Source organism: Gymnogyps californianus, chromosome 19, assembly GCF_018139145.2.
Source record: "Gymnogyps californianus isolate 813 chromosome 19, ASM1813914v2, whole genome shotgun sequence".
In the NCBI taxonomy this organism is placed as follows: Eukaryota; Metazoa; Chordata; class Aves; order Accipitriformes; family Cathartidae; genus Gymnogyps; species Gymnogyps californianus.
The window spans coordinates 3,561,465-3,585,253 of NC_059489.1; the positions used below are offsets into that span (position 1 = coordinate 3,561,465).

A 23,789-nucleotide genomic window follows, 5' to 3' on the forward strand; every position below is an offset into this window, starting at 1 on the left:
GTTGAAGGACTGTTTTGTCCCCCTAAATAGACATATGATAGGTTGTTTAACCCCAACAGAACTTCCTTGTGCTGTATCAGAGAGTGGAGTTTATCATTCAGGATCTGCATAAGAATTTGTATTTACAGCATGTTACGTTTGTTCTGTATGTGCTTTCTATTTTAGCTGGGTTCAACTGATAATTAGTGTATCTGATATCTGATGTGTAAAGTTGGTAGTGAACTTTATTGTTGATTTTTCCTTTCTGTTGGACACAAATGTGCAAAAAATGTTCTTTGCCAATCAGATTGCAGTGAATTTACTCAAAGGGAGAGGACAAGGCAGGAATTAGGATGGACAGAAGTGAAATAAGGGAAGGAATAACAGAAAATTTTGCTCATGTTTTATAGGTAGAGGCAAGTCTGTAAAACAAATTAAATTCTAAAAGAAAGTCCCAACTTTTTATGGCTCAAAACTTTAAGGAAATTTCAAATATGTGCTGTAGTAACTAGAACCAAAATAAGTATGATACAACATAGGGAAAGGAGTAGAAGACACTCGTAAAACACACATTATCAAAAGCTTTTGCCTCAGGAGAGTGGGTTGGTTAGTGTGTCATCACAGGTGGCCAACACTGCTTCTTCACTGAAGAAAACTCAAAGGCAACAAATCTTAATACATCACATTAGATGTACACTGATACATCGTTAAAATTGGTACGGCAAGAAACTGAATTCAGTGTCCCCACTATGAAACAAGAACAGGGTACAATGCTTTTATCGTTGCCTGTTCGGTGTTGCAAAATGGAACTAAATTTGAGGGCAAAGTTGCAGCAGGACAAAGTAGGAGGTTTCTTAGACCATCTCAACTTCTGCCTTTGTTTCTTGATGTAGTTGTTGGCAGCCTGTGGATGTTGAGTGTTGTGTATTGCTTCAGTGTTGCTCAGTTGAAAGGCTAGAGCCTGTTATACACCAAAAGGATATAACTTCTACCTCTGCGCTTCTTCTTTGGGGAATGAGTCTCAATAGAGACCATACCCCTTGTAGTCAACATAAAGGAAATCAGACCATCACACTGAATTTTCACAGCTTATAGAACCAGCAAACTTCCCTCCTGGCACTGTATTCATTCATGGCTTTGTTCTCTCTAAATCTGAATACCTCCATATTCTTCTGTCAAACCTTGTAAAATGCACTGAAAAGGAGAAGTGTGATAAAATTTAGTTAGAAAGGATCAGAACTGATCCCAAGTGATACTTAATTGTAGCCTAACTTTTCAAATAGCTTCCTGTCAACGTAGGAGGGGTAAATTTGTCCAAGGTACTGTCATTAACAGAAAGGTGGTTTCACTAAGTAGTGAGGCATTTCGAAGATGGTGATGCAGGTTCTAAAAGTAATTGTGCCATGAGAGAGAACTAATTTGAAAATCATCCAAGTGACAAAATTTAATATTTGCATTATTCTAGGCTGCTTGCAGCAAGGTTCTTAAATACGGCTTAAACTTTCTGCCATAATGCACATAATTTGACAAATAACATGTACTTATTTTCTGATGATCCAGCAGGTTTATAATCCTTTTGGGGACAAAAACATTTGTCACAAGCCTTTGTGGTACCAAGGCACTATAAAACAATTATACAGATAGGTATTCTTTTAGTTCACAGTTTTATTTGAAAAGGTCTTGCCTGAGATATGAATATGGTAAAATTGTTACAGGTATTTTGTAGGTTTTCTTCAGAAGTTCTTTGTGGTGTGAGTGTACTTGGCAAATGCTGTTACCTTTGTGTTTATAAATAAAACTTTTCCATCCCACAATTAAGTAGGTTTCTGGACAACGAGAAAAATGTTTACTATAACCTTATTATGTATAAGACAATTACAGTACTGCTAAGTTGTTTTGGTTGAGGCTTGTTAGCATTTCCAAGCTTTCAGAAAATTCCTTTAAATAAAAATGACAGTTGCCCTGAAGGTAAGCTGCTTTTTTTTTTTTTTTCCCCCTTAAATAAAAAATACTATACAGACTAAGCCCAGACCGGGTGAAGTTGCAGATACCTTTTGTGCATGTTTAACTGAAAAGGAAATTAGCAATTGTCAGTTAGTTCATGGACACACTGCTATACAAAAATTTCAAACTCCTTTTCTCCCAGTATGGCATTGTTTCTAAAATATTTATTGACAAAACCTTTGTTAGAATATACAGTTCGCAGAGCTGCCAAGCATGATACCACTGCCTTTAGCTTCGGGAAAGGAAGTGAGTTAAATGTCCGGGAGGTTTAGGAACAGTAGGAAAAATAATCAATGATTGGCTCTTTGGTTTGAGCCTTTGCCTGAATCTTTTTCAAAGGAATTACTCTGTAGGTGTTGAACTCCTTCAGCTGAATTCCTTAATATCTCTGCTCTGCATCCTGTTTTGGTTGTTAATTGGTTCCTGCTGATACTTTTGTAGCCAGCCCTGATTGCATGCAAAACATTTGTGCTGCTAAATGCAGACATGCCACTCTGGTTGGCATCTTGCAACAAATACCTTCGATGGGCAACTCGACCATCCCGGTTCCAGCCAGGAAAGCCGATGGAGGATGCAGCACGCTTAATGACGACTGCAAGATACAGTCGTTTGGGGGACGCTGTTCAGTACGTTGCAATTTGTCGTTACTTCTGCATAATTGCTTTGAGGGTTTTGTGGTGGCTTTTGTTTCCAAAAAAGACCACAGTACATGCTCGCATACTAAGTGTTTTCCCGATAAAATATTGTAAATAGTACCGGGTTTTTTTTCCTAGTGAATACTAGGAAAGAGGCAAGGCAGAGTACTGCCAGATGGAGTTGGCCAGTGGTTCAGTCAGATTATCTAAAATATCTAAGTACTTTGGCAGGTTTTGAATTGAACTAATGGTGGGAATGATTCAGTCCGATATGTAAACTTACTTAATTCCAGTTTACTAGGTCAGATCTTCAATCTGGGTGCTTAAAGGTAGACATACAGTCTTTTCTGTGTGAACACTAGAGACTCTGCAACACTTTTTCACAAATAAGTAGGAATTTTGTATTGGTATACTTTGCCAAAACCTTGCCATCTTCCCAGTGCTAGTCAATATGCCACATTTAGTGCTCATTTGTTTTGCAATTCTTAAATATCAGTGGTTTCTTTTATAGCTACTAGCTTGAGAGTTGCATTGCATATTAATAATTTATTGCACTTGCAGTAAATCAACTTGGTAGTTTTCTTTTTATAGGAACTGTCTTGAATTGCTTTTTTCTGAAATCACTGAATTTGTGACCCTTTCATAGGTTAGACTGGCTTAGCGATTTTGCTTTTAGGCATAGTAAAGCAGTTTTTGCCATTCTTAATCTATGCTTTTTGCACTGAATTTTCTTCCTCCTTATGTGCGTTAAAAGTTTTGTCACTCTTACATTTAATTGTTGACCCATCTTATGATTTGGGGCTCTTCTGAGTGAGTTTGTAGGTGGTTGAATCACAGTTTTGATTTTTTTTTTTTTATTTTATTTTTGAATTATTTTTATAGTGAGTAAACAATAACTTTATTTTGTGAGAAAATAACCCCATCTGGTGCACTGACATATAAAAAGCTGCCACATTATTGGGATCCTAAACTGTGACCTATCAGTTGCTGAGAGTTGGATTTGACAGCAGCTGACAATAAAGAACTGCCCTCTCGACGCAGGCACCGATTTAGAGGCAGAGTGTTAGTGACTTGCTGTCAGCTAATGCACCCTACTGTTACATAAACGTTATTAATATATATATATGCAGCCCAGAGTTTTCAGGGGGGTTTAAGTGTATTTTTCTTAGCTGAAAGAATACAGAAAATCTGGTTTTATTCTTCAGTGATGCTTCTATTATTTAAAAGGGAAGGAAACCTGGCAGTGATCTCTGCAGAGGTTGGGAGCACATAACAGGCTCTCCAACAATAATCTCCCCAGGAGTTCTGTACTCCCCACCGTACGTTTTTCAAATTATTTATGAGTGTATGAATGCTGAGCCACCCTACGGCACTGCATATTAATGTCTTGTCACACTGCTTGCTGTGGACAGCTGGGTTAAGAGGCTCTGCCCGAACAAGCTTGAGAGACAAACTGGAGAATTTTGGCACATTTCTAGATTCTCATAAAAATTCTTTCCTTAAAAGACCTCACCACACACACACTCTAACGATTTTATTTATGATTGTCTAGGTCAGTATTAGCGTCTGCCTTTGTTAGCATTAATTTCATTATATTCTGCAACTGATTTTAAAAGGGAACATATGTGAATATTCTGGCTGTTTGACCAGCTTTTACTACCAAATACCTATAAAGTGATCCCAAATAATTACTTGCATGTGGGAGGCATTTTTAATGTCTCAAAGAATGTGAATCGCATGTTTTATCTCACTAATATCTTCTCTCTTTTCTGGCATTCCCAGAATCTGCAGGGTTGCTGCGTTCTTTACAGAAAGAGGTGTGCCTTTAACAAATGCCAACCCTGGTAGCAACTGACTGCTCCCCATGTCATTCATTAAATTAACTTTACCATGAAGAAATAGGCAATGCATAGTATTTAAAAGAAACATGAGTTTTTCATAAATGGCCATCTTCATGCATATAAAAAATTTAACTAAAATGCTATTTATTTATGTAAGAATATAAACAGATAAGAAGTAATTTAATAGTCTGAATCCCTTTTCAAACGATTTGCTACATCTTGTGTTAAGACTTATGTTGTATTAAGTAGCTGTCCTACCCAGTAGTAAATATTTTTTTATGATGATAATTTTTCTAAAGGTAATCTTATTTTACAAGTAAAATACAGTTGCTCCTATGAGATTTCCAGTTGAAATTGAAACCGGAGAACCTATTGCAGGCACAAGTACTTATCAAGTAGCATTAGAGATGACGGTACGTTTTTTGTTAGTAGGAGAGAATATCTTAATAAAGACAGAGGAATGAAGTATCATGCAACATTGGTTCATTTTTCATCTTGTTCTAGGAAGGAAACTAATCGTCTGTTTCTTGTAAGTCACCTGTGAAGTGCAGGCATTCCAGTAGTCTACATTCATTACTTGCCATCTTTCAGGATTCAGGAGATGGGGTGTAATGAGTAGGCACTGGTCTGAGGAGGGATATTAAAAGAAATTTTAGTTGGGCAGGGGAGTACTTATGGAATAGAGAAAAGTCTCATATCAGAAAGGCCTTTTAGTGGCTGAAAACTGTATAGAAATTGGAAATTGTCTGAAAAGCAGGGTTTGTTTTGGAGCCAGTTGTACATGTGAGTCACAACCAGCTCCAGAAAGCAAGCATTCAGTGAGAGTTTTAATAAAATCTTACAGTCAATGTTTAACAAAAGCTGAGCAGCTTTGGATTTTGCTTATAGAGAGTACAAGTACACAACTTGGAAGAAGGACTATTTTCAGTAATAGGCAAATCTTTTAAACTGTGATTAAGGGGAGTGCAATAAGGTACTGGGGAGAAAGTTCCTTGGCTGGGAATACAAGATCCTGTCTCACTCACTAAGTCATCTGTAAACTGGGCAGATCACTGGAATCTGTACCAGAATCTTTCTCAGGAAGTAATGAGAATTATGGAATAATTTACTAATGCTTTATTGTGGGAAGACAGAAACTTTACGAGGTATTGGAGCTAACAAAGGTCTTCCTTTTCTTTCATTTTTCTGGATAGCTTGCCAGACGAGACCTTTTGAAACTTGAAGTGTCTTCTAAAAGCTTAAATTCACATGCAGTTGAGAGATTTCTGCTCATTTAAGTTGCCTGTAGGGAGTAAAAGATTGCCAAGAAATGGTTGCTGTGATTAGTAAACTGTTTTATTATCAACATCTGGGAATTCAGGAAAAAGGTAGCTGTGACTCACTTGAAAAGGAACTGAGTAAACTCATGCTGCTAATAATTCAGCTTTGTTATAGGGACAGAAACATTTATTTACTCGTTCCCATGACTAAATTTATTTGCTGGTATCACCAGAAGTTATAAATCCATAACTGCATATGGCTTGCAATTTTTGACCTATACAATCTCATGGAAGATGAGATTTTAGGCATGGCTTCTGGATAGATACTGCTGGATTATAAGTAGCACATAATAGAACAGCCATAGGACAGCCATCAAATAGTCCACATTTTCTGCTTACTAAACATTTATGATCTCTTCTTCATTAACGATGAGGAGGAAAATGGTACACTGTTCTCCCTATGGCAAGTTGACAACTATTTCTATTTTTTAGAAGGAAAACTTGGGCAAGCTTGGATTTGTTAGAAACTTCAATATATACTTCTCTTCACTGTCTTTTCATCTGTGTGCGTTCTCAGTCCCCATTAATAGTCTAATCTGGACAAAATGTTAGGAAATTTAACTTGTACCAGCTACTTTGCTCAGTGCAGAGGTCTTTATCATGCTTAATAGTTATGACAGAAAACTGGCAAGTAGTATTTTAGGTTTCTGTCCAAGTTACGCTCCAAGTGATGCTGAACTGTATGTCACTTCAACCATCTATAAATTAGAGTAGCATCTGTATCACAGTGTTGCGTTTAATTAACTAATTATTATAAAGCAGTATGAGATTGCTTGCTATCATTACAGCTATAGCAGAATTCAGCCACAGTAAGTTGATTTGTTTTCTTGGAGTTATTTTTCATTTAACTTTTTCTGTTTCAACCACACACAAGAGATGGTGCCTTTGGTGGGGAGGGGAAATCTCTTCTTCTTGTCAATCCTCTTATAGAAACTTGACCTATCCTGTTAAAAATAGGGTGCCCTTGAAGAGGTGGACCACTTAGATGCTAATTCTTTATAAGCACTATTTAGCACAAGTATCATCATGCTGTTTCCTCAAGAAAAGAAGTGCTAAGTCACTTGAAAAAAGATGTCTAAGGGTACTAATTATGCAGACAAAAGTACAAATGGGCCAGATATCTTAAAACAAGGAGTGAGATAATGACTTCTTTGACAGCCTGTATTTAGTGTATGTTGTGTCTTCCCAATTCATCTTTGAGCTTCTCTTTTTCTTGTATTTAGAGGGCTTTTTTCTTTTTCTGTGTTTGCCGCGAAAGAAAGCAGTAGTCTTACACATGCTGCCATGTCCTCCTGCTGTCAGTGTTGTTTTCTAGGCTCGGCAGTGTGTATCAAGGCTAATCAGTGATGGCTTTCTCCAGGGGGCTCTCCATAGCAGAGCCTCAGAGAATGGCTCTGCATCCACCCAGCCAATATCTCAAAATTCTGCTTGATTTCACACTGAGCATCTCCAGGTAAAATCTAAACATAAAGGATCAGTCTGAAGATGCCATGTTAAAATTAAGCAATTTTGTTCAAGGAATTTTAATGAAAAACTTACTAGTGTATATTTCTGGGAAGCTGTAGAACATGTAGAGAGTTCTGCTCCTCACTTACGCCAAACTACAGTATAGAAATAAAAATCAAAGAGAGGATTTTGAAGTAATAGTTCATGTGCCAAACCTGGCATTGCAGTCACAAGTGCCATGCACAAGAAGACACCCCCCCCCAAATAAAACCAAATATAGGATGAGAGAGCAATTTGCACTGAAGGCTGTCACTTCATCCTTCACTTACTTGATGGTTCTTAGTCCCTTTGGGATTGTAAATATTTAACTAAAATAAGTTATTTAATCTTGATGTTATTCCTCAGAAGTATTTGAAGATCACTTTCAGTGTGCTAAATTTTAATATTGGGTGGGGGGTTTTTTCATGGGTTGAAAACAGAAATGGTTTTCCCGCTGACCCCTGGGTGCGGAGACCCTCAAAGGGCAAACTCAGAGTGAATGAGAGTGGAGACAATTTCTCTGGACCGAAAGCTATCGTTTCCCCAATTGCAAAGCCCTGTCAGCTTTATACAGGGATTGTGGAAAACTACAGATGAAATGCTCTGCAAGACGCACGCTTGTTTCTGTTCTGTTCTTTAAAACACAGTGTATTTTTTCTGGTACAGTTATTTGAGTGAGATAGTTAGTGAATAGAATTACATTCTATTTTAAAATTTCAGCTCATAAGCATTTTCTGTCTCATTTTAAAAACACAAATTTAAGAAACATAACTTAATCAGTATCAACTGTTGGTTCAGGTTAATGTGATTCCTTTCCAGCTATGGTTTAATTTCAATAATTAATTTCCATCAGGGTATCTGTTCTGCATGAGAATTATCTTGACAAATAAACTAGTGTGTTCCAAATAAGTAGCTTGCATTCCTGTACTCTACCTTCTTTATACAGCTATTTTGGATATAAGGTGCCAGTTACATCTGGTATTTCTCTCTACCAACTTGTTCTACCACACCTAATACTCTCTCATTAAATAAACAGAGCAGGTCAAACTGTTTGAAATTATGTGTTTTCTGTGGCAGTGGCTGTTTTTTCTCCCCAAAATTTTCCCTCTACAGCTTGAATCATATGACACAACAGCTAAGTAGTAGATTTGCACTAAAGCACTGCTTAGTAGTTACGTCATTTGGAAGAACACGATCATTATGAACACTAAAACACTCTCTCCATCGTGTAAAAGGAAAATGTCAGCGTGTAGTTACATCAACTTGTGAATACACCTGGTGTATAGGAAATGGAACAGAACCCTTATATGGTTTTGTAAATCACCTTCAGTGCTATAACAGGGGTATTGTCAACACCACAATCTTCCATTTCACTGGCCTTAAGTAAAGCACAATAATATCTGTCCTGTGCTTTACATTGATTGTCCATCTCTTTCTGTCTTACGGAAGCAGTAGTGCACAGTTATCAGTCCACCACAGCCCTGCCTTTATTTCTAAAGGGAGAACAAAGGACATTTTGAAAAGATGTACTTTAGCTGGTTTACACGTCATTAGACTGTTGCCCAAAACCTGTCCTCCTCTTATTCTATAAATAACGAGAGTAAACAGCACATTATAAAATATCTGTGTTGCTTGGATGCCTTTCAACCTCCATGCTGGGAAATAACAGGTTGAAATCCTGGGAAGGGCTATAATTTTTGTTTGTAATATGAAAATACCATTTAAATCTGGGGGAAAAGGAGAGTGCCTTGAGCAAACAGTAACTATCTGTGGCTGAAGATCCTGATAACTTTTTTTTTTTTGCATTATCTCTGATTCAGTTCTTAAGTGGCTCTAAAGTTCAAATTTTTGTAGGAAATGTTTTCCATCAAGAAATATTAGGTGACTTAAGGGTTGATCTTTCCTAAATTTCCTTTCAGATTTCTTCAGTTAGGCAGATAAATTAAAAAAGCCCTTCTGATGCTGACACTGTGACAGTGGTAGCTGAGGGCACTGTCAATCTGGGATAATATCTCTAGTGACTCACTCTTAAATGCTGACCTTCCTTCATACCCTAGAAATGGAACCATGTCATCCTCAAAGCTTCTTGCGATTTTCCTTCCAGGAACAATTCTAATCTTAAACTATGAATCTCACAAAGGAATTCCTGAATGAAAGCTGTTTTCTGTCCAAAACAAGCCCAGAGGATTACTGCTCCCAGTAGGTTTTGAGATGCCCAGTTATGAGCTCTGAATTCCCCATCTCCAGCTTGATCACTGCAGTTCATCGCAGCATGACCGGTTTGGGTGGGATGGGGTTTCACAGCATGAGGAAAATTTACCTCTTCTGAGGTTCAGCAGAAGCTGATGGCTGAATGCCGTTAACACAGAATAAAACCTTACATGTCATATAAATGTTACGTGGGCGTTATGCTGGTCCTGTACAAGAGGGAGGATGTACTCTCCTTGCTCATCCATTAGAATACTCCACTCCCCTGCAGTGACTTCTGAACTGCTTAACGAACCCCATAGCTGCTGCAGTAACTCCAGCCAGACTGAAACCTGAAAGCTGCCGAGCCCTCGATAAATGCCTTCGTAACCCACCGTTGCCTGCCTTGTTCCTCTCAGGGATGTGGCCTTGCGGGGAATGGCACCCCAAGCAGATTGCTGACTATTCTTGTCTCTCTCTCTTTGGGGATCGGTAGCAACATGAGATATATTAACTCACTTTATGTCTTCTTTTGACATTGTAAAAATAGAAGGTACATTAACATTTTTGTGAAGCTGAAGTTAAACTTGTCTTCCCTGCACTTTTACTTTGGTTGCTGTCATGACATAATGCTTACAGCAATTCCATCTGACAACTAATGAGCCATGAATCCGAGGGAAGTTTAGTGTTAGATACCTTCCAATGAGGGATTGTATCAAATAACCTGTCTTCTGAAATCTATTGTGATCTGGGTATCACCTTTATAGTATTTGGCTGATAGTCCTCTAGTGGTATAACCTAAGACTGATGAGGAAATAAAAGCACAAAGAATTGCTATCCGCTTAAAAATTTATAGTGATGGATTTGGACATTTAATCATTCCATTGCAGGAAAAGAGCTGCCTGGAAGCTGCGTGTCGTTTGTGAATTGCTCTTCTCTCCTGTCATTTCTCTCTACTGCTCTTATAAATATCGTTAAGTGCAACCTTACTTTCCAACAAGTAGTTTCTTCCATGCCAAGTCTGCCAAGTGGGTTTCATGTCTTGTTTGTTTTATTTTTCAACATGTTTCAGTAACTCTGGTTTGACATGTTATTGCTTTCTTCATGGTGATTTGTAATCCTATACAAATTAACTGTATATTACATTGACAGTGCGAGAAGCAAAAAACCTGATTCCCATGGATCCAAATGGACTTTCAGATCCTTATGTTAAACTGAAGCTCATCCCAGATCCTAAGAATGAAAGTAAACAAAAAACAAAAACCATCCGTTCTACTCTGAATCCAGACTGGAATGAGTCATTCACATTGTAAGTTTAACACCTTTTAATGTAGTAACTTTGTATGTATTGAATCATTTATTTCAGCGTTGCATTGAAAAAATCCTCTATTTCTCTCCTTTTTAGTAAATTAAAACCTACAGACAAAGATCGACGGTTATCCGTAGAGGTCTGGGACTGGGATCGAACAACCAGAAATGATTTCATGGGATCTCTTTCATTTGGGGTGTCAGAGCTTATGAAAATGCCAGCCAGTGGATGGTAAGATGAAAAGAGAGAAGGAGAGAATGTATCACAAAAAGTTTAAAACCAGTATTTTTCTTCAATATAATCCACCTTTTTTGGAGCTTTTCACTGTATCTCAGGCTATAAATTCACTGAAAATGCAGCTAAACCTAGGAAACATAGGCTATATATAACAAAGGACGATAATAAAAGGAATGCTTTTCTTTTGTGGTGTTCATGAAACTTCTGCTGGAGCCAGGAGCTGCTGCAAACTCAATTCTGTGTACATAGTCTTGTGATATGAATTTTATTTTTATCTCAAAATATGATATGTTCATTACTAAGTGTATCATGTTATATATAGCTCTGCAAATTCAAAGTACATGGGAACTGATTTTATAAAATGTCATCTTATTACCTACCAAGCTAGGGGTAGAACTCATCATATCTCAAAAAGTACATTTCATCAAAGATAATTGTTTAGGGCTATAGAAGCACTGGAGACAAAGGTTCTTCAGGGTTGATGTCTCCCATTATGTCACAGGACGGGTGGGAAGAATTTCCTTGTCCGTTAAACTGCCTTGGCAGATAGTTTGGGATTAAAGATCTAATTTTTGGTTAAATATATTCTGTTTCCGACTTTGCTTTAGATCTTTGAAAGCAGTCCTTTACATACCTGTGACATTGACACCAACCACACACAAACAACTAAACCAGATTTTAAATCTAACAGGAATAAAACTGTAAAGTCACTATTTTTTTCTCAAATGTTCCACAGGTACAAGCTGCTGAATCAAGAAGAAGGTGAATATTATAATGTTCCAATTCCAGACGCTGATGAAGATGGAAATGCAGAGCTCCGGCAGAAGTTTGAGGTGAGGATTAAACACAAATGGGTGCAACTATATATTGCATACATTATTCACTTTATTACAAAAAAAAAAAGCCTGTTAAAAGTTATATATTAGAGTGCTACTATTTCTGTTGCCTGTGACAGCAGTATGTGCCTTTGGGTTTCTTGAAGATTGGACCAAATGGTTTAATTCAGTAGTGGTATCATTTTTCTGACACTTCAGCTTCTCTGCTATGACACTTATAAGTTGGTATTTTAAAATATTTTATGTCAAGTATACGTAATAATTTCAATGTCTTTTAATACTTGCTGCAAAATCTGCCAGCTGTTATCACTAGTATCTACATTATTTGACAAATGAAATTCTCAGAAACAACAGTATTTTAATACTTAGAATGTTTCACACTAAATGCCTTTTTTAAAATATTTACAATGTTAATTACTGATTATTTGGAGCCTCAAAATCTTTGTAGAAGGTTGTCATCTGAAATTCTGATATCTTTAACGTGGGTATGGAAGTTTTTAAGGACAAGAGGTATTGCTGGTTATGTACAGAAAAGAAACACTGAAGAAAAGCGATACTTTCCGCAGTCTTCTTGCCTTCTGTGGTGCAAATTGGAGTGGTTGGTAGCCACAAGCATGGTCTCTCCATGCCGTGCAAAGGAGTTGTTTCTTAATGAACAGACTTAGCCAGCAACTCTGCCTCTTCTGACAACTACAGCTGATATTACAGCAAAATACTTGCTGGCCATTAAACCCAGCAACAGGAAAGGTATGGTTTGGGGAGGGAGGTGTTTTGCTAATGGCTGTACTGGATTCAGCTCATCTGACTTGACTACTCTTTCCAGCTGCATACACAATATTGAATTTGAAATATTCAAATCTACAGTACGGTTTTCTTTTTTCTGGTTGAACATTTACAACTTTAGCTGTTTATCCAAAAAGTAATTAATGTACCTATTGTGCATAAACAAACACTTACGCCTGTTCCTTTCAACCTGAAATGGCAATTTTTTATGTTCACCATCAGGCAGAATTCTACATTGTTATTATAAAAGATGGGTTAACCCAAGAAAGTGAGGAAAAACGGCACATGTTCAACTTTCAAGAAAGAAAAAGAAAAGGTGCATCAATTTCTTCTGAACACATTTGGATCAGCTACCATACTTTTGTCTGCAGCATGAGCTATGATTTTTGTTATACATTTGAGAAGTATTTGAATCTCCATTCCATTTTTCTTTCTTTACAATTGTGATCTGACCAGTGTGATTTTATTTTGCTGCACTAGGTCATTTTCTATTCAAGATCATATTTACTTTTTATCTTCCCTAGAAAGAATAGCTTCAAAAGTGATTCTTTTCACCCCTTACATGTCTCTGTGCAACATACAGAGTCTGGAATTGGACGGATATGTATATGTTGGTGATATAGCTATAGAAATCTACCCGGTTTTTCTCAGGACAGAGACAGCACCAAGACAAGTCACTGAAATTGTCTATTCAAAAATTTCAGTTGTTACATGCAGTATGTTTGCACACTGAATTTACAATCTCTTAGGGTTTTTTCTTAAGCCTACTGTAAATACATTGGTTGCAGAATGAACAGTCAGGGTTTATCTGTGTCCTACAATGAAGTGGAGTAGAAATCCTGAGAGGTTGCACCGTGTAAAGCTACTGGACTGGGTCCCAGAAACGGCAGCTTCACAGCTCTGCCTCAGAAATAATTAGTCTGTCTCAAAGTCTAATTAGTTCAGCTTCAGCACCCTGTATTTGAGGCTGTCCCTGTTCTGGACATAGCCTGGTTGATGCTATTTTAGTGGTCTGAGTTAATCAAGGAAACGGAATAGGTTTTCAGTGAACACAGTGTCTCCAGGAATACCAGTTACAGAGTTGCATAATGAACAGTTTTAAAACTTAGTGATGATATATGGGAATATTGGGAGCCGAACAAAATGTGTAATTATAACTAGACCGAGGCTAGTATAATGCGGTCTTACACGGTAAAAGGATTTAGGTTCAACCTCTTTCTCTCTCTCAAAGTTTACCGCTATGAGAAGGAACAGAGGGAAGCAGCATCTTCCAAGTAATGTTCGTACTTGGTTTCAAGGGGAATTACTGTGATGGCTTATAAAAATTAACAGCACAGATGTCTGAATGGTGGTATTTAACTTATTAGCTATTCTGGTATGGCACATAAGTGATGCTGACTCTGATCATCTTTTACGTTATTTTTCTTATGATTTATATCTTGGCTTACATAGTAATTTTATTTTAGGTACCCTATACTAAGGAACGAGTAGATAGTACTGACAAATATGCTGCTATTTGTGATTTAATGACATCATCTGAATAAATATTTCCACTGTTCTGAAATCAGCTTTGAAACCTTACAGGAAGAAGATTGCAGATCTTGACTGCCATTTGACTAGGGGAGTGTATTTGTCAGGAATATTAAGAATATAGATAGACTGAGAGGTCATACTGGGCTATCTTCTCATTTATCAGTTTATAGAAAAGAGTAACTTCAGAGTGCTTGCTATCAAGTCTACATTTGCAGTGCTTGCTCTACTTTTCGATCTATGACAGTGTGATTGATATCCAAGCTACATTGATTTAATTTTGAGTACAAAATTACAACAATTTCTACAAAAGTATTGCACTACTAATATCAAATACTTAAAATGAATAATGGTGGTCTTAACAGTAGAGCGCTATATACAAACCTAAGCTATGCAAGAATAAAGAAACTTTAGGATGAGAATTTCATTGCTTAATATTAAAAAAGAATAAGAATATTTTCAGGTTATAAAAGATCAGAGAACCAGTACATGTGAAATTTCCAAAACCAGTTTCTGGTCTTAAAAAAAAAAGAAAAAGTCTAAGACATTCTTAAAACTGACTTTTCCCTTTTGACTAAAGTTTAGAAATGTGCTTAGTAGAATCTCCAAGAGCACTTAGGGGCTACCTCCCATTTAAATCAATGAGAATTTTTAAAATATCTGCCTGTGTCTATAGTTCAACAGACATCTTTAAGATTTGGCCTCAAGCCCTCATTGATTTCAAACTGTTTACACAATCCTATCACATCCTTCTAGCTCCACTTTAGCAACGCAGACTTCTTATTTAAATGTGGTTGTTAGTCACACAAATCTCATTGGTATGCTGCTTTGCTTACTGGACCTTCTGGCACAGATTCTTTAAGTCATTTATTGAATGTAAATCTACCATAAAATAGCTATACAAGATTCTAAATAAGTAAATAAATAACAGATTCAAACATTCTCTTCACTTACATTTGTAATTGAACAGTAAAAACTATTTGTCACGAGAAAAAGTTTCCTTGTGGCTCATTCTGCCAGATCTAAACCGGCTGAAAAATTAACACCTGACTTGTGCCCAGTAGTTTTAGATCCTATCCAACAAATGGCACCAAATTTGGAAAAGAAAGAGAAGAGTTGAGGAGGACGGCAGTTTCATTAATGGAATCACACAGTGACCTCGCTAAGTATTTTTAGATTTTATTGCAAGGAGTTTTCTTTTTGTATACTGTCTAGGTATTAGCTATATCAAGTTGTCCAGTGTATAGAAATTGAGGTATATTATGCATAGGTGCAGTGCGGTATTTTCTATACAACAAATTTTAATCAATCTACGTATTTTCTGGATCTCACATGTCACTAAAACTTATGAATCAATTCTCTGCTCATTTAGCAGTATGATCAAATCTGTCTTCAGTGATTTATAGATGATGCATCATTATTAATATTTAGAGATAAAAATATATTCCTGTAGGAAGTGGAGGCAGGATAAAATCTGTCACTGTTTTTCATTTGGTTTTAACCTTTGCTTGTGAATTTTCTCTCCGGAATGGCATTATCTGTGGCCATCTCAAAACGAAACTCCATCTCAACAGGCATATTCAGAATAATTGTAGCTGCTCCATAATTGTCCGTGCTGAGGTTGCCATGGGAACTCCCAACAGTCCCAGGTGGCTCCATGGACCCAAACTAGCAAGTCTTTTAACTGCAATATCTACTAGTTGTTATAGACTGATTTTCCTGTTACAGTATTTTGCTAGCCAAATTAAAAAGCAGAATATTGAAATAATGCAACCTTATTGTATTTTTCATATCTGGTTATGATTTGAGCAGTAATGTGTCTTTGCCATTTAGGGCATCGTTCTGTTTTTTTGTTTGGGGAAAAGAAATGTGCAAATTCTAAAACTTCTGTTGTAGGAAGTTATTTCAGTTTTGTCAAGCCCTGTTTCCTGTAATTGGCTGCTTAGTAAAGCACTTCTTGATACTTAAATGTCACCTTAGAATAATAATAGAATAATACTGGTTTAAAAGTAGGCTGGTTAATTATTCTGTCTGTCCCCTTCTTTCCACATCACCATCACGGAAAATGTTATTAAAAATAAAGCAGCTGTTATGGTCCATATCAATGGGGTTTTTTTAATTAAAAAAAGAACAGAGTAGCTATAATCCTTACATGTGGATACATTTACCAAGTACAAGGTATATTAAGTGATGGGAGCAATCTGAGCCACTACAGTCGGCTTTGGTAATTGAAGTGATCCAAGCAAGTTGTTACGAGGGAATAGGTTACTGCTCATATAATCTTCTTTTTAAGGCATCTGTGGGGAACATATGTAACGGTCCTCCTGGTACATACTCGTAAGATGTCAGACATTTTCTTTCGTTCTGATTATTTCCTTTAGTGTAGCTCTCTGTGTGGGTTTCAGTAGAACAAAATCGTTCCCTTAGTTTCTGAGAGAGAGCTCAGACTACTCAGATCACCGTGGGGATCCATGCAGGACCATTCTGGTGGACCTTGGGAGGTGCTTCCTTGGGGACATACATCCACATCTACCGCTGTGGCCGCTGGCTTTGAATTGTGTTTATGTTAGAGATTTCAGCTGAGACATCAGGTGTGAGTGGCTTTTCATGGCTGTTAGTTTTGTACCATTCCATTTAATTAAGTGAATAACAGTAAAATCACTCCACAATAAGATGACGTTATTCTGATAAGTACCTTTTCTGCAAAGTAATTACCAGTCGGTGCTAGTAAAAGCAGGTACCATTTTCATCTATTAGTCGACATTGTGGGCCAGATCCATAAACCCGTGTGTAGTAGGAAGGCCAGGCAGGGTACCCAGGGAAAGTGGCCATACTGGTTGTATGCTCTATTTCCAGTCACCCCTTTCTGGGATTGATCCAGGTACTAGATAAACCATTCAGGAGCAGCTCTTATTTATTATTGTCCGGTTGCCTGACGGGCTCTTTTTGCTGCCAAGAAGTGACGTGGCCCGGCTTTGCAGCGTTTCCCAAGGACTGTAGCTGCTGGGGCTGGACACCCCGTGCTCTTGCTTGGGCTGTTCTCAGATTATCATTCCATGAGTTATGTTTTCGGCTGCTTTGTGCCAGTGGAATCGCTGATGGAGGCTATGCAGAAGCTAGACCTGTAGTTTCCTTTTGCAGGCTAAACAGATTGAAACATAAGGAGTGAGGGAACAGAGTTCGGAACAGGGTAGATATTGTGTCTGAAAATTGGAAGTGTACAGTCAGTGGTGACATTTTGGTGACATCTCAGTGCTTCTAAACATAACTATTATTATGATCCTAAAGAAAATGTCTTTTAAAATGCCTCACCATTTTAAATATAAGAACAGAGACAATGTGGTGCTTGGCCATCAGGCTTGGTTATAAATACCTAGAACCTCTCCAGTGACGCAGGAGCTGTAGATATTTCTGCTTCTGATGTGCTACTAAACTCTTCCAGTATGCAGGGCAGTGTTTCGTTTGGCCAAACTTGTGTGTTAATCCTTGTGCAGACGTGGATTTACGAACAAGTAACCTATCTCAGTCTGAATATATATCTGTTGCATACAGAGCTAACTTTTATTTACACCGTCAGGCCTCTCTGTGGCAGTACAGCTGGTGTTAAACGGTATTTGAAAATGTCCACAGGTTTCAAGGCACAATTAAAGCTTTCTGATGAGTTTCAATGTTGTTATAGTCTAACGCTAAAGAAACCTCTTTCATTTATTTATCATTCCCTTTCTGAACATTAGTACATCATTTCAGTTTGTTTCACTGCAGGTACTGCATTTCTTAGATCTTTAACACTCCCTTTAGGTTTATGGGTTTTTTTAAAGCAGTTTCTGGCTGCTTTATTAGAAAGGAGAAGGACTTTCTGCATTAATCTGGCATTTTTCTGATATTCACAACAGTTTTAGGTCAAAAGGACATTTTCTTTCTTTCCTTTCATCAATGGCCAGGACATCTTAGAGCAGTTTTAATTCTGAGCTGGAGGCTGAGTAAATATGCTGCAGTTGCATCGCCAGGGCCTTAGCAGAAGACTCCAGGGACTGTTTCAGTAGCTTCTTAAGAACCCAGTGAGTTTTCTAATTAAATAGGATGTTTTCATTCAAAAAAAAAAACTGTAGAGGAGCTTGTGATTTTGTTAATTTGTGAGTTAAGTTCTTCTGGTCTCTGTGTAAAGTCCTGTAAGGGCTGTGAAGGAGACATTTCTTTTAAGTCTTTGAAGGATGGTGATGTTTTTGCCCCAGAGCTGTTACACTACAATTACTTTACTCTTTTTTTTTTTTTTTTTAAATAAACAAAAGATACGATCTCTACCATATCTGTATCTAACCAGTATGTGTTCCCATTTTGAAGCAGTAACTGTAACTTCAGGCAGTTCAGCAAAGGTGACATGGAAAAGAGAAATAACGTTGCTGACACTTCAAATTGTAAAAGAAAAGATTAGATTTATTTTGCAGGAAACAGACACTAAGCTACACTGAAATCATGACCAGCCAAAATATCACTGGCACATCAATCCACACTCATTATGTATATAGAGATATAAAAAGAAGAGCTTCTTTTTTTGGCCATGGCACTCTTTCCTATTTTTAAATTGTGCATATTTAATCATTAGAGAATAGCTTGCAGCATTATAGAGATGCTGTTAGATGTCTCCATCTGTTGTATACTATAGTTTGGCATGGGGAATTCCCATATGCAGTTATCTGGAGGTTTCCCATCCACTCACCATATCTGAAACTAGAGAACTTGAAATTTCTTAACCAGATGACATACATCTCTGGTCTCAGTCCGTATCAGCTTGTGATTTCTGTAAGGCTTTTCTCAATCTATGTGTTGTGATTTAAGGTGAAGAATGTACGTAGAAAATCATATTGATAGCAGGGATTTCTTTATCCCTTATATAAAGGTTAAACGTGTGTCTCAAAATAAAAAAGAAAATAAAAAATAACTTTTGTGCTGTCGCCCCTCTACAGTGCTCATTAGTTAAAAGCCCAGACTATACACATCTATACATACATTTAGCTTTATGCATTGCAGTGGTTTAACAACATGAGGAATGTTTCATGCATGAAGCGTGTGTATGTACAAGGCTGAGGTTAACATTGAAGAGCAGTTGCGTGAAGACCTGTACTTCATTGTGCTATGCTGTGCTGTGCTCCTTACTGTTAGGGTGATTAACACCACGATTTCTTTTTCGTGATTTTTCTGTGTATAACAGATGTGTCCATTTCTGTATTCTCGCTGCTGTGTCTTTGTTTACTTCTGCTACTAATTGTTGTTGCTTTGCTTTGCCAGCCCTTTACTAACGAAGCAGTGTTTCTCCCTTTCCTGTCTCTTCCAGGACTGTCATGTAAATATCCACTTCTTCAAGGTAGTTTTCTCCTTGGTGTTCCCCTACACCTTTCTCTTCACACAACCCTCTTTACCAATGTTTGAAGTTTATTAAATCCAGTTTCATTCTCACCATATTTTAAGGATGCACTTGTTTTTTCCCCAGTTTAAGCTTTTCTAATGGATAAAAAAAAATGAAGTATGAATTTTCTATAATTAGTCACAAAGTACTCCCCAGATTAGAAGTTTACTTACAAAAAAGGGGTCGTCAAACCTCAGCAGATGCAGTGTGCCTTTCCTTTTGAAGGAATGAGTAAAATGATTGCCACCTTCTCATGGAAAATGGAAAATGGTGCATCTTTAATTTGAAAGACACTCATGGAACTTTAAATAACTTCCAGAGATCAAATAATGCTCACGTTCACTGCATATTGAATAGATAAATTTACATAATATAGCATGCATGTTTTATGATATAATATACCACATATATTGCTATATGTTAGTTGGAGTATACTATATCATAAGAGATATTACCCATATGCACAGGTGCGATGATACCTGCAATACCAATTCATCCATTTACTTCCCATTTTACTTCTCATTTTACTTCTTTCACTAATCACCACATCACTGAATTGTTGCCATAAAAGATACATATCGGCATTGAGAACATACATGTGTGGACTTTTTATTTGCATGTATCTCTAACAAATTATCTTGCTTTATTAGGGCAAAGGTTACTGACACAAATCACACTTTCAGTTTTATACATTGGTTAAGTTACAATTTAAATTAAAATTTGAAGTTCCTGTGCTGTAAGCTGTTTTAAGAATCTATCTAAGGTTATTGAAGCCATTATCATCTTCAAATACTATTTTTACAATTTAAGTTGACCTACAGCAGTTTACATGTTATAGCTCAAAGCTTAAAATACTTAATTTAAAAATCAAATTTTATTTCTGAAGAGTTGTTTATATTATTAATGCATGATTTTACCAAATGTTTTAATACTGAACCAGAAAAACAAAGAATAAGACCATTTGTCATTGCCAATTATTTCCTAATGCAGTAATCATTTGTCATGCAATCAGTAACTTATTTTTTCTTAACCTTGATTCTTTATCTCGGAAAAGCCTGTACAGAAGAGGACTACCCTTCCTCAATCCTTTACACCTCTTCTTATTTGAAAATAAAATCACATGTTGCTTTCATTGATGAAACTTGTTTAATGCAGGGAAGTTGCAAGTTTCTCTGTTTAAACGTATTTTAAACCAGAGCAAAAGCTACCCTGAAAAAATGCATCTGGGATAAATACGAAGTTACGTCTAACATCGTGTTGTCACTTCGTTGTAAAATCCAGGCCTTGAAGGGCACTGATATAAACTGACAAAAGTCCTTGGTCAATTCATGTTTTCAGCATAGGAGTGCACCCAAAAAAAAGAGCAGGGCAGTTTCCTACACCTCCTGCTTCACAGGCAAAAATTCATGCTTAGTCCTTGTGAATTATAAACATGAATTCCAGCAAAGAAAGTTGGCACTCTGCTCTGATGTGAAGAGGAGACTCAAGAATTCAATTTTTTCATGGAAAAAAATGCTTCCTTGTTTATTGTCTGTCTTTTCTCTCTAAATTATTACAAATCCCCGTTCTGCTTGCTGCTGACAGTGACTTAGCATCACTAACCTAAGCTCAGAAGCATCACTGCATGCTGCATTCTCCAAGCTAATCACCGCTGACGTTAGCATGTCTTTGGAAATAATTTTGTAAGTAATCAGTTTATGTGGGACTGCTGGGGAGGTTATGTTCCCAAGTTTACAAGATTGGAATTGAAAGGAAACACCAGGTGCAGACGAAGAAGGAAGACTGTGTTCCTGAGGATAATGTAACACTTCTGAGCTAGAAACCAGTAAAATGTACAAAAATGGTTTTACAATATCATAGCAAATTTGAGAATGCTGTGAGCAAGGTCAAACAGCATAAATACTTGTTTATGAAATTATCAGATGCTGGGAAGGATCACACATTTATGCTGCTTTTGTTCTGCCAGCAAAGTGTGTATTTAAATAGATTATTTTCACAACATCATGAGGAAAACACCTTCATCTTTGTGTGTGTGTGTTTGTGTGCATTAAATAATTTCATAGCATGTTAAGACTTGGATACAGAAACCCAAGGTTTTAAAATCAGTCCTAGTCCGCAGCTTTTCTTGGCTGTGGTGTTTGATTGCAGGGATTTGCGCTAAGATCAGGTAGAACTGAAGTCCTTAAAGCTTATTTTAGAACAGAATTTTATTATTTTTTGTCCATATTGAAATGAGTTTTATGCTTAAAAGCAAATTCTACACTCTAGGGTTTTTTATTATTGAAAATTAGCAGTGATTTGCATAATTAAAAAATGAAGGAGCATATATAAAAGCAATTCTTTTTTTTGACACTTAGAGATTTGCTGTTCTAGCGTCGTATTTGTTTTTTGGGTTTTTATACCACTACCACAGGATATTTCTGCAGGAATTCTTGAATATTATTCCTAGGCAGCCTCTTTAATTACATTTCATCTAGTTAGACGCTGCTCTGTTGCAGGGGATAGCGCGTTTGGCAATAAAGGCAGAAAACAAAGTAGACTCAGGTGGCCACAGGATTATTAAACAGATTAAACATGTTGACAGTGCCAAATGGGTAACTGGAAACTCTTCCCTCTGTAGAGTTCACTGCTCACAGCCAGACATCCGTTGTACAGGGCAATATCCCCTGAAACTCCTCTTCTTTGGATAGATATATCCCTTTTCAAATGACGGTCTTTCGTAGTCATTTGACTTCATTGTCTTCATTTTCTAGGGGATATGGTTAGCTTAATCTTGTGCCTGGCAAATTTGGGAAGTTTTTAGAAATCATGTATTCCAGTACTTCATACGGTTTTAACTTCTATACAGCAACACAAAAAAAAGGGGGGGGGGGGGGAATTGCATAGGGAATGTGATTATGAACCCCCCAAAATAAGCAGCTCTGTTGAGATGCTGTATGGTATATTAAACTGTTGTATTGTCCTTTAGGATTCTCATATTGCCCTTATCCTAAGTAAACAGCCGTTCCAACGTAATAGTGAGCTTGAGAAAATCATTTCTCCTCGGAGTTAGAAACCGCAAGAGGTCAGTAAAGCACACGGAATAGCTCCCAGAGCAAAAGGCTCTCTCTGGCAAAAGTCCTGGAAGGAATGAAATAACGCAAATTGTTTGCGTGTATATAGTTAGAAAGATATAAACCCGTTAGATTAAACTGCTCTTTTGATAAAATTCAGTATGACGTTTTTCATACAGCCCTTTAGTCAAGATTTTTAACTGGCACTGATGATAATTTTTCCTCTAATCAAAATATTTAATAATGTGCAGCTCTAAAAGCGAGTACTGCCTCTGCTCACCTTTCTATTGCTCAGTTCATCTCTACCTTCGGGTGCCTCATGAATTCTGTAATTACCTGCCTCCGTCGTGCTCGGCTTTATATGCTAGGTGAGAGAAATGCACCTCCGTGGAAATCTCTGAGTCACCAAGTAGAATTATCTCATGAATTCCGTGAACCTGCAAGGTGTTAGAAGAGGCATGGGTTCCAAACATACAGCTCGTGGTAGGATTAGACAAAATAACGCAGTTTTACTAATCATCCAGAATTCTTTGTGGGACACACTGCTTTCTCTTCTGTTATTCGTAACCCAAATTAACACATGGACACTCTGATATCTTCGTTCCTATGTGATGAGCAAAGCAGTACAGCACGTGGGTGGGCTTCAGGAGCGGGTTTCCTGTGTTCTTGGACATGTTTTCTGCAAAAAGGCATTTTTAATCCTTTTTGCATATGGCACAAATATTTTTTCAGGCAAATCCTTTAAATAAATTTACTATTACTAACCAAAAGGGTAAATATGACACAAGTTTAAGGGGAGGAGGAGAGGAAATGAGGGGAAAAGTAAACTAAAGACATAAAATAGTCCGTATTTAACTCCCAGGTAGAGTTTTATCACCCTCCCCATCTATATTTTTATGAAACATCCTGTTTGTCTTCATGCCTTTTTACTAGCAATGGGAATGATAAGAATTTTTTTTCTAGCTATTTTCTCAATAACTATTTTAGCTATTGAAGTAAAAATGCATTTTCATTTTTATATATTGCATTTTTTACTAATTATGTCATAGTTCACCATAGTGACATTGCCATCATGAAAATAAATGTAAAAGTGCAGATAAACAGCTTTCTGCTTATTTGCATATTTTCAGTGTTCTCCTTGCTGCAAAGAAGTTTTGCTAGAATGTAATTTCACCAAGGAATACATG

The 23,789-nt window shown here is 37.1% G+C and overlaps 1 protein-coding gene across 1 annotated transcript in view; it reads left to right on the forward strand.

Moving 5' to 3' along the window:
* The window catches only part of PRKCA (protein kinase C alpha), a 156,708-nt gene that overhangs the window by 102,990 nt on the left and 29,929 nt on the right, over positions 1–23,789 (forward strand). Inside the window, 3 exon segments of the mRNA XM_050908590.1 lie at positions 10,603–10,759; positions 10,856–10,990; positions 11,733–11,829. Of these exon segments, the coding sequence (XP_050764547.1) occupies positions 10,603–10,759; positions 10,856–10,990; positions 11,733–11,829 (389 nt within the window).